We start from the raw sequence: 12585 nt of genomic DNA on the forward strand, positions 1-12585 counted from the left end.
TTGTTTCCCTGAAATGTCGTGGAACCTTGCCCCAGCACCTGTAATACGGCACAGGGGAAGAGGATTGTCAAAATGGCCTTGTGCATTCATTGACTCCAGTACGTCCATCTCTCCTCGCACAGAAGCCCCTCTTTCTGAGCCTCTAATCATCACCATCGCTGGGCCGTTTCTGTTGGCTTGGCTTTGTCCTTTTTGAAGTGGAGCGGGTAAAACGCGGTATTCAAAGTGAAGATTAGCACTGTGATGAATCTTTGATTTCTATTCACTGGAAACATGAATCTCCCTGTTTGACATTCATATTCCGCCAGTGTTCCAAAAGGCATATAAATAATGCAAAATTTGTGATAATGTGATTTCTTCATGCAATTTACTCAAATTTCTGCCCCAATTATACATCCACATTTTTGAAATTATAAATTATTGCACCAGTGTGATTGATACAAATCCTTACCCGGCAATAACGGCTGTCCTAGAGGAGCAAAGGGCAGTCCAAGTAGCACACTAGCTCTGCCTGGCAACGACTAGTACAAAATACTTATAATAATGTGTAAGAAAACCCATACCAAAGGCCGTGGACATCATTCCTCCAACAAGAAAACATTTTCACTCTCATCAGTCACTTAACTGTCGGTAACTTACATCCCCAGTTCAGACGCTGGTGCATTAGTGATAAATCTACGTTTATTTTAACCATATCTGAGGAGCCGACTTCATTAGTCCCACACAGCAGTTCCACTAGCTAAAGGGTCAAGAGCAGCCCTTATCACATGCCAACGGGCAGGTTAATTTTCTGCATTGAAATATATCCACAAGAAGAGAAGAAGAGGAGGCACCACGAGTCGCTTGGCTCCTCCTGCCACATGCAGCAGAACCCTTTATCAGCCTCTGGGAGTGGGCAGTGAGGTGACCTCCCTAGTCCATACCCACCAAACACCGCTTTCCACCCTACCAAGCTCCCCACAAGCTGTTGGCAGGGTTTTGTTATTCTTTCCATCTCCCACTTAAGGTCTGGAGAACGTTATAACTAAGACAACAAACCTTGGAGGGGAAATAGGATTTCTATGGCCTCGTGGCCTATCACGCATGGAGACATCGCTTGATCACTGGCTACTACTGGGGAAACCAATTCCTCCCCGAGCCAAGAATCACAACCACCACCCTTGTCCTTCTTATCCCACTCAAGTGAAGGACCAGAAACAGCCATCTCCAGACCTCTCCCTGCCCCATCCTCTCCCAGCCACAGGAGAACCCATAGCTTCGCCTGAGACTATCTTTAGAACAGCAAAATTCAATTGCCCAGGCCACTGCACCGGGACCCCAGGGATTGCTCCCAAACACCTCCCATGACACCATCCCGATGTGGATGCACGACATTTTAATCAGTGGAGTCCATGTTCTTGGAGGAGGTGTGCTCGGCTAATTCAGGCAATTAGAGATCCCAGTGGTGGGGCCGCCCAGCAGCCAGCTGGACATTTGACAGCTGTCAGACTTCATTTACCTGATGACAGTATTTAATCTCCAAGACAAGAGATCCCAATAGGGTGCCTGTCATCAGCCCCTTTCAGGGACCCAGAAGAAGCCTTTTAAGCAGCATGACACCAAGAAGGACCACGTGGGGCCGGGAGAGGAACATCAAGGGCTGTTCTTCCCTATACGCTTCCAATACCTCTTCTCCTAACTACTTCTCTTGCTACTGCCTGTCTGTAACACACACTGGGAAACTGGACAAGGCAAATTCCCAGGGGCAGCCTTACTGGGCTCAAGCTGGAGGCAGCATTTTTGGATAGATTATATGGACAAAGTCAGACTTTCCAGGGTACTGCATCGGTAGGAAGGTTGAAGGTGACTTGGGCCCGAGTGAAGGGCAGAGGAGACACAGTCGTGGCATTAAATAGTGGTCTGTGGTCAGAGGAAAGACATTAATTCCTGGGGCAGCGCATGGATGAATACAGTCGAGAAGGAAGGCATTTTATCAATCATGTCAACAACTAGTGGCATTTTAATCTCTGGTGTGGGCAGGAGTTTGTTCATAAAGGTTCCTGCACGTACATATGGGGAAAGACTAATTCCTACACACCACTAACTTTAAAGCATTGCCTCTTCCTTCACTTTACATTATTTTCACATGGCCTAGAACCGCCTCGTTGACATTACGGTCCAGGAGCTTGGCAAGTTTGCAGAGCAACTACACAAAAAAAAAATCATTTACAAGCCACAGGACTGTGAACAGGCATCTGAAAGCAATAAACAGGTTTTTAATGTACGGGGTTTGTTTTGCTTCTTAAGCTCTCTCATTGAAATAAAAAACTGTCTGAATTGATTTGCAGAGCCCCGAGAAGTATATGCTTTGTCTGTTGCCAAGTTTCAGACCAGAGGGAGTTTTGACAAGAGCTATATACCTCGGAAATAGGGTTGATCGCAGAAGTTCTAACATTTCCATAACTATAGCAACACAAACGGCCCAGCTAAGTATTCCTGTTAATGAGACACACTTCAAGCAAGCAATTGCTATACTTCTTGTTATAATAATGTTCTCAAGAGATCTGAGGATTACATTTCTGCTTCTCCACAAGCCAGCCAGGATTTAAGATTTATTTTTTTTTAAGAAATGCTCCATTGTACTAGTAAAAAGTTTCTGAAGTGATCTTCCTTTTTTTTTTATTAAACTTTTATTAACACACACACATGCTTTCTTTTTGATTCTCCAGGCTTGGTATGCCAAGACACCACTGGGTAAAGCGCGACTCAGAGCACTGGCGGGCAGCGACAAAGCAGGAAAAGGGAAAACAAAAGGCGGCACTAAAGGAAAAAAGAAAAACTAACTCCCTCAAGAATTTTGCAGCTGGCAATATCGGTCGCAGCCCTGCTGCGCTGAAAGGGGGGAGGTGGTGGGAGAGCAGACACTTCAGAATAACGCACCCCGAGTTACAGCCTTTTCAGGAAAGAGAATTCCTTTCTGAACGAATTTTAAGAAGTTAAAAAGTCAGATGAGACATCAATGTGACATGTAGCTCTCAGAGGATGAAGAGTTAATGACCACTGACTTGCTCAAGCATTATTTATTCTACGAGGTTCTGGGGGGCAGAGAGGTTCATTACTCAGGACTGTAACATGCCATCAACTTTTAGGCTATACTCATTTATTTCAGCGAGTAACTCTCCTTAAAAATTGATGTCACATTAATGTCTTTCATTACTTTAATATCCTATATGCTTTATAAAACTAACTGCTTTACATATCTGTAAGTCTAACGTGTTAACAGGTCTCAATAAAACTATTACAGCTATAAAGACTGCTTTTTAATTGGGATGGATTATAAGACACTTAATGCAATCTACCACAAGCTGAATATTTACACAGCCACATGAGGACCGGCGCTGGTTCACCTTTTGATGCCTCATCATGGACGAATTCATGTATGTGGACATTAGCAGAAAACATTAATAAGCACAAAAGCAAAGTGGTCAGGTAAAGTTAGTTTTGGTGGATGCCCCAAAAAAAAATAATCTATTTTTCAATAGAAAACGATGCTCAACTACCTTGTTTGCATAAATAGAAATATATCTGTTGCTTAAAAAGAACCCAAACATCTGTAGCAGAACAGCGGCTGTAATGGCATTCTGGAACAGGCCTGTTGAGCTTTCTTCAACAGTTGTTTCATGCTGTGTTAAACCCAATTCACCAAGACCTGCTTCAGCTTCTTCTAAACCCAGTTCTGCAAGTCCTGTTTGCAAGTCCAGGTGACAATCAGCCCCGTCACGTCCAGAGCTCAGGCATGAAGCCGTATACAGACAGAGCCTGTAGTATCGCAGCAGCTATTTCCATGGGCTTGAGAAGCAAAACGTGAAGCTGTGTTGGCCCAATATCCACATACCACAAGTAGCAAGTGCAGGGAACAAAACCTTCTCAGAAACACGATGAGTCTAGTAATCCGTGATAGCATTTCAGTTGATGGGCAATCTTGTTTGCTCACAAATCAGCAATTTTAGGGGCAAGATATTTATAAGCAGTGGTTAGAACACCCTAAAGCTTTGGGACATCCTACGCGATACCGATGGAGCCGGCACCACCTTTATGGCAAGTGCAGGATCTCATTCACTGGGATCTTCTACAAACAAGAGCCACAAATACCTGTTTTCACCTCTAACTGCAGCACACCTATGTTGACTTGACAACAAGTAACTCACAATACCTATTTAACTGGAAATACAGGGTGTACCATCCCCGGGGAGTCGAAGGACCTCTCTACCACCACTACAGCCAGGCTGGGAGGTGCGAGGAGGGCTGCATTGCTGTAGGAACTTGCTGAGGTTTCCTCCAGCACGGAACAGGTCCACCTGCCTTTGGGCGAGGGCGGGCTGAGGGCAGTACATCACACCTGCACCACATAATACTCTGACAGTTACAACTCTGAGCATAGTTCTGGGTCAGAGCAGCTACTCCCTGCTTACTAAGATCTTCTCGATACGTCTTCCAGGTAAAAGGGAACGGTCGCATTCTAAGCACTTCCATATCTCGGTACTATACACCCCAGCCCCTTGCTTCACCTGCTAGAACAGTGTCATTTAATCAAAAATATGATGCCAAGTGCCTTCTGGAAAATGCGCTCTTACCCAGACAGCAAGTACGCGACATGTTTTAGGACAGAAACTCTACAGAAAGACAAAAGCCCACCCCAAAAAGCTGCTTGAGAAGGTGCTCTAACAAAGCTTGCTGGGAAGGGGATGATGTTGACCTGCCCTTAAGAAGAAATCCACTGGAAAAAGATGCTCCTGAAAATAGCAAAGTCTGGAGGGAAAAAAAAAAGGCCAGAAAAGATTCCCACAGGCGACTACCTGCACAGAAAATAATTCAAGGAATCCCATCACTGAGCACAGCAGAGGGAACTGGATGGCTCTGGTTAATAAAGTGAATTTTCTTCTTGAGGGAAGAATGAGCTGCCATGCTATTGAGCCACCCCAGCCCAGGGCCACTGAGCCACCACTTGGTTTTTGTGGTCCTCTTTGGTGCCATTTTGCTGTCCGGTACAGGGCTCCCCTAGACTTCAGCCTTCCAAGCTTGAGGCTGCATCTCCAGCCCTGCCAAGGGGATCCAAACGGCAGGAGAGGAAGTGCTCGCTACATCTCCTCCATGCAACACCGCAGGACGTTTTCCGGTGTGCACAATTCCTTCCCCCAGCCATCCCAGCAGGAATCCGGCTGCTGGAGCCTCATCACAACCCGCACAAGGGACCCCATGAGTACGAGCTGCTAGCCCCCGGGCTTAATCACTTGCAGAGCAGCTACAAACTTTGGCTTTCCTTTCTTTCCAGAGGCTCGCCTGCTGCAGGCTGCTGGCTTCATAAATTTGGCAGCACCTCCTAATTAAGAGAGGGGAAAAAAGAAAAAGGTACTGTGCAACTCCATCCCCTGCGAGAAGAGCCAGATGCTCCCAAAGAAGCGGCAGGGTTTGTGTTAAAAGCCTTATCGCAGCTCTCGTCTGCAAGAAAACTAATTTGGATAATTCTGTCCTTAATCTTGCCGACAGTGGAATACTCCTCTCCACAACAGGTTTGACAGCAGAACGTGATGTGATGAAAGGACCACATTTAGGTGGGACGTAAGCAAGCCCATTAACTCATATTTCAGCAGGTTCAGTGCAATCTCAATAGCAGAGGAACACACTGACTGACAACATCCATCTCCGGGGCACGACTCTGACCCCACACAGGAAGGATGCATGAACCTCTAACCATCCCAGGTGCGCTTGGCAGGGCAGAAACCTGCAGTTCTTCCTCCAGTATTCACCAGTTTATAGGGGAAAAAAAAAAAAGCACTGGGTCAATTTAGTCTCTGGATGTAGCTTGCGATGGTGGCTGCATTTTTTTTTTCCCCCCATGGGGATGTGGAAGCCACAGCTGGTGTATCTACAAACAGCTCTGTGGGCACGGGGGTGGTGACAAGGAGGCGATAAAGCAGACAAACTCTGCCCTGCGTCGTGCCAAGCCCTCACTCCCCTTTGGGGAGTCTTCTTCGCAGGATGGGGAGGGAAGAACGAGGAGCAATTCTGATGCTATTTAATTATTATTATTACAGGAAGCGTGGCTACTTGAAAAATGAAGCCGGTGCATCAAGCAGAGCCAACACGCGGTAATTTCGGTGTCAATGGCTCAACTATTCAATTAAGTGGCCCTGGCTGGATCTCCAATGCCCATCCCACTGTGAGGCTAATAGTGCTCTCCCAAGGAACGGCACTAGAGATCCTCTACCCGGCCTGGGCAGAGCAGTGCTACCCACAGATCCTTCACCACAGGAGGATGGGGTGGGGGGGAACCAAAGAAAAAAAGAAAAAGAAGGTTGTGGCTTTGCTGGCTTAGCAACAGCCACAGGGCAATTGCACTCTGCTTTCCGGCCAGAGCAAGCCCAAAATCTGGGATGGAGGGAGGAAAATCCCCTTTGCTACCCCCTGTCCCCTACTTAGGCTTCCAGCATGAGGTGAGTTTTGGGGGATGGCAGGGAGGGGTGCCAGGCCGCTTTGCTTCCTGGCCTGGTGGTGAGAGGTAATCCAGAAGTACCACCAAAGCTGAGAAAAGAAGCTGTCGTGCTCATTTATATATGTAAGTGATCTAGAGAATTATCGGCTAAATTATTTAAATGTCCCATTACTATTAAATTACTGGGCATTCATTGTAAGAACAGTCATAATACAGTAACTAATTTGGTATTAATGTGAATGTCAGCGTTTCATTGCAGTTATTTTGTACTTCATCATAAGATAATTTACCAATAAATTAATTGGCTTAATTGCTTCCTCCAAACCCAGGAGAACTACATATGACGTGACTTTTAAAAAGCGTTCATGCTCACTCCCCATCTTTCTCCTTTAACCACACCAAGTGGGACCAACGCCACCTACCCCCGCCTTGAAACACTTGGGGAGGAACAGCTGAGAAAGAGGGAACAAAGTGTGACTTCACTCTCCCAGAGGCAATAAAGTCTTGGCATAACCCTGCCCTGTGGATTTTAACGTGCTTTAAATATAGCCCCTGAGGCTTGGAGCGAGTGCCCAGGTTTCGGTGCCAGCTTCGCAGGGTCCTGGGTGGTGAGGAAGGAGCCCAGCCCCAGCACCCAACCTCCATCCAGGACAGGGGAAGCACCTGGGAGCCATTCTTGCCCACCTCCCTTTTGCACAAATTCCCCACATCCCCTTTGCCTCCCCAGGGTACCAATAACCCCCACTGCCCATCAGCTGGGTCTCAGCCAAACGAGCCAGAGCAGAGACTCAGGCTGCAGCTGACAGACCTGATCCAGTTGGAAATAAGCTGCTACCAGTTTTCCACAAGGCAAAAAAGTGCCATAACCGGGATTTCAGGTGTGTAGCGGATACCCTGCCTCAGGTGAGACGTCTACCAATTCTCTACCAACGCTATCAATAAGCCTAAGAATCATAGAATGGTTCGGGTTGGAAGGGACATTAAAGATCATCCAGTCCCACCCCCCTGCCCTGGGCAGGGACACCTCCCACCAGACCAGGTTGCTCCAAGCCCTGTCCAACCTGGCCTTGAACCCCTCCAGGGATGGGGCAGCCACAGCTTCTCTGGGCAACCTGGGCCAGGGGCTCACCACCCTCACAGCAAAGAATTTCTTCCTAATATCCAATCTATATCTTCCCTCCTTCAGTTTGAAACCGTTAAGAAACACAAGCAGGTTACCATAGCGCTTGGAAGAGGATGAAAAAGAAACCAAAACCGAGTGGAGCCTTAAGTCAGGAGGCATCACCTCCACGCTGTTCTACGGCACCCACCAAGCACCCCAGGGAAGACCCCCCCCAGTCCCATCCCTGTCGGCATCCATGCCGCAGACGCCTCTACCTGCTGGCAGCGAGCTCTCGGGGATGCAGCCCACCCAGGGCAGCCCCAGTCCCACGCAGCCAGGCAGGAGGGCTGCATCCTCCCAGCGGGGGGAAACGGCCCTCGCTGGGTAAAAGGCAGCGGCCACCATGAAGTCAGGCTTTCGCAATGTGCCTTGGGTATTATTAGGTCCCCGGCTTATGTCAAGCACTCAGGTTATGCCACTGTGGCCAAAGCCCTTGAATCAGACACTGTTAACTCCTGTTGAAAGCAGTGCCAGCCCTTGTCTCTGATCCCTGCCAATTTTGCATGAGCTATTTCGCCTCACTAAGCCTGCACAGACTGATTGAGAGATAGGGTTACTGGGAGTGCCGCTGCCTTCCCAAAAAAAAAAAAATTTTTTTTCTTTTTTCAACTGCTACCAAAGCTCTCTGACAACCACAGCGAGTCTCCCAGAGCTTCCACATCTCCCCTCCCCAGGAGCTTAGGAAAAGTTTATTGCTGTTTTCTTCTCCAGGAGATGGGAAAAAAGCTCCGTCAAGAGCCCAGTGAGTAAGGACAGCTATTTCCCCTCCCCCCCAGTTTCTTATTTTAAATGGTTTTCAATAAATTTAACAGGGCTCTTTTTGCAAAGCACTGGGAACAGATTGCACCAGACCCAGCAGTTTGGCATGTGCTCCTCCACCACCGGGGAAAGATCAGCCCAACTGCAAAATGCTGCTAAATATGTATTTATGATGATCTAGCCCGATCCTGGGCAGCCTGCATCACACCAGGCTGGCAAACGGTCCGAATCCAGGTGGGAATGGCCCAAGGGAATACATCTCCTCCCAGCACGCCCCGGCCAGAGACAAGTCCCAACTACCCTGTGCCTGTTGTAGCTTATTGTTTAAGTTGCCATCAGAATTATAAGAAAAAAAAAACAACAAAAAAACCCATGACATTTCTCAGCAACCCCCCCCAAATCTTGTAATACAAAGTGAAGCTGACTGTTCTATTAACTCCCATCCTGCATCAGCAATTTTCTAAAGTGTGGAAACGTTATAATTGACTTTTCTGCTAGTAGCAAAATGTCATTTTTTCTTAATACTTCCTAAGTCAGTAATGCATTTCAAAAGCCTCCGATGCCACCACCACAACAGGGCTTACAAATTAGCACATTTTTAGCTTTTCATTAAATACAATACCAAAAAAAAAAGTCTCATCGTATTAGGGTTTCTCTCCTCATTATTGAAAGTACTGCGACTTTGGAACTTCGCGCAGCAAATTATAATGCACTCAGCCTGGGTCCATTGTAAATCAGGGCTTCAAAAAAGGTGTCACGTAGTCGGGCCCTCTTTAAGCACTGGAAATATTGGAGTCTATTTGAAAACGCCTCATGTAGTCTCTCACTAGCCTTGCAAATCATCACAGCACCGGGTAGAGCTTCCTTTTATTTTTTTTGCCTCGTGGCATCAAGCCGTTTCTATTCCAACCAGAAAAAGAGGATTATTTCTTGCTGGGATTTTGGAAAAAAAAAAAAAAAAAACACACAAAACCCTACACCTAAGATAACAAGCTGCATAAAATCCCCAAATCATTTAGGGCTCTTGTTCAGCTTTGCACGGCATCCGTGGGGCTGTCCTCTCCAAAGGAGAGGGGGTTTCTCCGGCAAAAAAACGCCAGCCCATTTTGCGCACAGTTGCCTCCTACAAGCCCTGGTTGGCCTTTGGTGTTACAGCCTTCAGCTGGAGTCCCCTTTCTTGGCAGGGGGGAATAATAGGAATTGTGCCAGCATGGGAGCAGGGAGAAGCTCACACCCCACTCCTGGATCCCCCCTCGAGCAGGTGCTGACCCAGGGCAGGGCATGGCCAGGCTCTGCTCCCAGCAGCCTTGAGGCCACAGGATGGGAAGCGCAAACTCCGCACCCTTTCCCCTTTTCCTAGTCCTCTGAAAAGATTACTGTGTCCAGTTCTGGGCACCTGGTTCAAGAGGGACAGGGAACTGCTGGAGGGGGGACAGCAAAGGGCTACCAAGATGATGAGGGGAACTCAAACACCTCTCTTATGAGGAAAGGCTGAGGGATTTGGGTCTCTTCAGCCTGGAAAAAAGACGGCCGAGGAGGGACCTTATCAACACTTATAAATACTGAAAGGGTGGGTGTCAGGAGGATGGGGCCAGGCTCCTTTCAGTGGTGCCCAGCGACAGGACAAGAGGTAATGGGCACAAACTTGAACATAGGAAGTTCCACCTAAACATGAGGAGGAACTTCTTTCCTGTGAGGGTGGCAGAGCCCTGGCACAGGCTGCCCAGAGAGGTGGTGGAGTCTCTGTCTCTGGAGACATTCCAAACCCGCCTGGACGCGTTCCTGTGCCACCTGCTCTGGGTGTCCCTGCTCTGGCAGGGGGGTGGACTAGATGATCTCCAGAGGTCCCTGACAACCCCGACCATTCTGTGATTCTGTGTAAACGCATCCCTAGTCTCCTCTGCACAGTTTCAGATGATGCCAGTACTGCACGGTTTCCCATTCATGGGATGCTCCTCTCCTTGAAAACATCTGTGCTTTAAGTTGCTCCAACTAGCAAGAAAATCATCACTAGCAAGACAACTAAGCGCACACAGCAGCAAAGGGAAAGAGGGGCATGAAATAAGGCTTTTCAGGCAGGCAGCTGCAAGCCAGCAGCAAAAGGCATCCCCTAATGTCCTCTTCCAACTTCAGTCATCTACCCTGCTTCGGTCCCCCCAACAGGGAAAAGGCAACCAGCAGCAACAGAAGGCAAGGATCAAGGCCAACACTGGGAAGGGCTGAAGGACATCTCACAGCACAGGCAAGAGCAGCACTGAAGCCCAAAATAAGCAACAGAGAGCAAGGAACTGGAAGGAGGAGGATCTGCAGAAGAGAGCTAGAAACCAGCATCATGAAAAAAATCAAACACAAGGAACTCACCTTCTCTCCCTTGAAGGATCACAGCTTCCATATGGATGTAGTTAGCGTAGGGTTACCACAAAGGAAAAAAACTGTAAATACTGCTTTATCCATTGTTGCCCAAGAAACCATCTAAAGTCCTCATCCAACCAACAAACCCTGAAGACCTCCGGGGCTGAGGCTTTTATCCGGCTCGGTGGATCCCCTGCAAATGGGAAACCCAGATCACCTGCTGCCCTCACAGCAGGAGAAACTCCTCAGCTGCTGCAATGGGCCATTAGCAAAGCCAAGGGCAGGTTATAAACCTGGGGACTTCACCTGGTTCTCCTCTACCTTTTTCTCTAGCAGGTGTCCAGCATGAGGTCTCGGCATTCACGTAAGGCTGTCACAGCATCTCAGTTGGGTCTGGTGCTGGGTAGAGCCTTTTCTAGAAGCTTCCTTCCAAAGGGCACTTCGGGAGCAAAAATCATTTTGATGATAGCAGTGAAGCAGGCAGGTCCTGAGGGCATGGGACAAGGGGGTGTGAGGATCTCCACAAGGTCCTTGCTACCCCATTGACCTGCTCATGAAAAGAAGGAAAGGCCCTGTGAAGAATGGCCACGCGTGGAGTGGGGATAGATATAGGTGTGAGTACAGGACCTCCTCCACCTGCAGTCCCTCCTCCTCCCCCATGCTGTGGGTTTCCATCCCTCTCCACCCAACCTCTGTCCTGCACTGGAGCCACAGCACAGTCTGGTGGGCAGGGGCTGATCTTGGACCACTTGTGGGGTTTCCCAGTTCTCCCAAATGAAAGCAGCGCAGGTCTGGGATGAAATCAGGCTGCTCCAGCCACCTCCATCAGCTTTTTCATCCATGTTTCAGAAAGTCCTCCTTACAGAAGAGGACCAGAGGTGCTGGCTTTCAATTCCAGGCACTTCATTATTTGTCCCAGCTCCTGGTATCCTGAGTCATATGAGGAGAAGCCACCACAGCTGCCCATACAAGGGCTCCTTAACGGAGTGGGGCTTTTGCTTTCTAAGTAAAAATAACTCAAGATCAAACTCCAGGAAGAAAAAAAAAAGATGGAGTGGAAAGAGAATGGGCTGAAACAAGAGGAAAAACACCAAGAGAGACTATGTGGAGAGCAAGAGGAAATCTAGGCATCAGCCATTCAGACCAAGACAGTGTGATGGGCCAAGCCCTAGTGAAAGCTTGACAAGAGGTTAAAGGCTGGGTGTGATCCTGTCCTCTCATTAGGAGTAATTGGAGTGGTGAATAGACTGGAGGATTAGGAGGAGGAGATGGAAATCATGCAAATGAGCCCTTTGGCCAGCAAAGCCAATAGCCCCACTCCACACAAGGTTCGGCAAGGTTACACCCATAATTGCTCTAATTAAAGGTGCGCTCAGATGGCTCCCAAAAAACCTGTCACAGCAGAGCCCTTCAGGAGGGAAATTATAGGCAGGGAGAAATGCTAAAATGCACCAGGCCAGCCTGAAATTTGGGGTCTCGTCATCAGTGATTCAGGGCCCGATGGAAGCCTGTGGTGGCCCCCCCATCCCACCACCCGCGTCAGCCTAAAAACACCCAGCAGAGAGCGACTCCTCGGGGTGGGTTGGAGGGGCCGTGCGTACTGGCACAATGTGGTGCCACTTTACGGCCCAAAAACCTGCCCCATCCTTACATCATCTTCCCCAGCCCACCCAGGAGATGCCGCCAGCCCTGAGCCCCTCAAGCGGGGTCCTGCCCTGAGCCAGCATTTCATTTTTAGGCTTACAAAGCCACCCCTGCTCCATCATCAAGATAAAGCTCCCAGTTCTGGGATGTCCCTGACCCGCTAGTGACGTGCCACCCCCCCTCCCCCAGCAATGCA

General features: G+C 48.5%; 1 protein-coding gene across 1 annotated transcript in view; it reads left to right on the top strand.

Annotated features, from left to right (window-relative positions):
- Positions 1–3290, top strand: part of IQCA1 (IQ motif containing with AAA domain 1) — a 109213-nt gene extending 105923 nt beyond the window's left edge. The window contains exon 19 of the mRNA XM_054210234.1: positions 2709–3290. Coding sequence (XP_054066209.1) covers positions 2709–2822 — 114 coding nt within the window. The 3' untranslated portion in view covers positions 2823–3290. The remainder of the gene's footprint in view (positions 1–2708) is intronic.
- The last annotated feature ends 9295 nt before the right edge of the window (positions 3291–12585 follow it).

This window comes from Rissa tridactyla, chromosome 7 (assembly GCF_028500815.1).
Source record: "Rissa tridactyla isolate bRisTri1 chromosome 7, bRisTri1.patW.cur.20221130, whole genome shotgun sequence".
Lineage (NCBI taxonomy): Eukaryota > Metazoa > Chordata > Aves > Charadriiformes > Laridae > Rissa > Rissa tridactyla.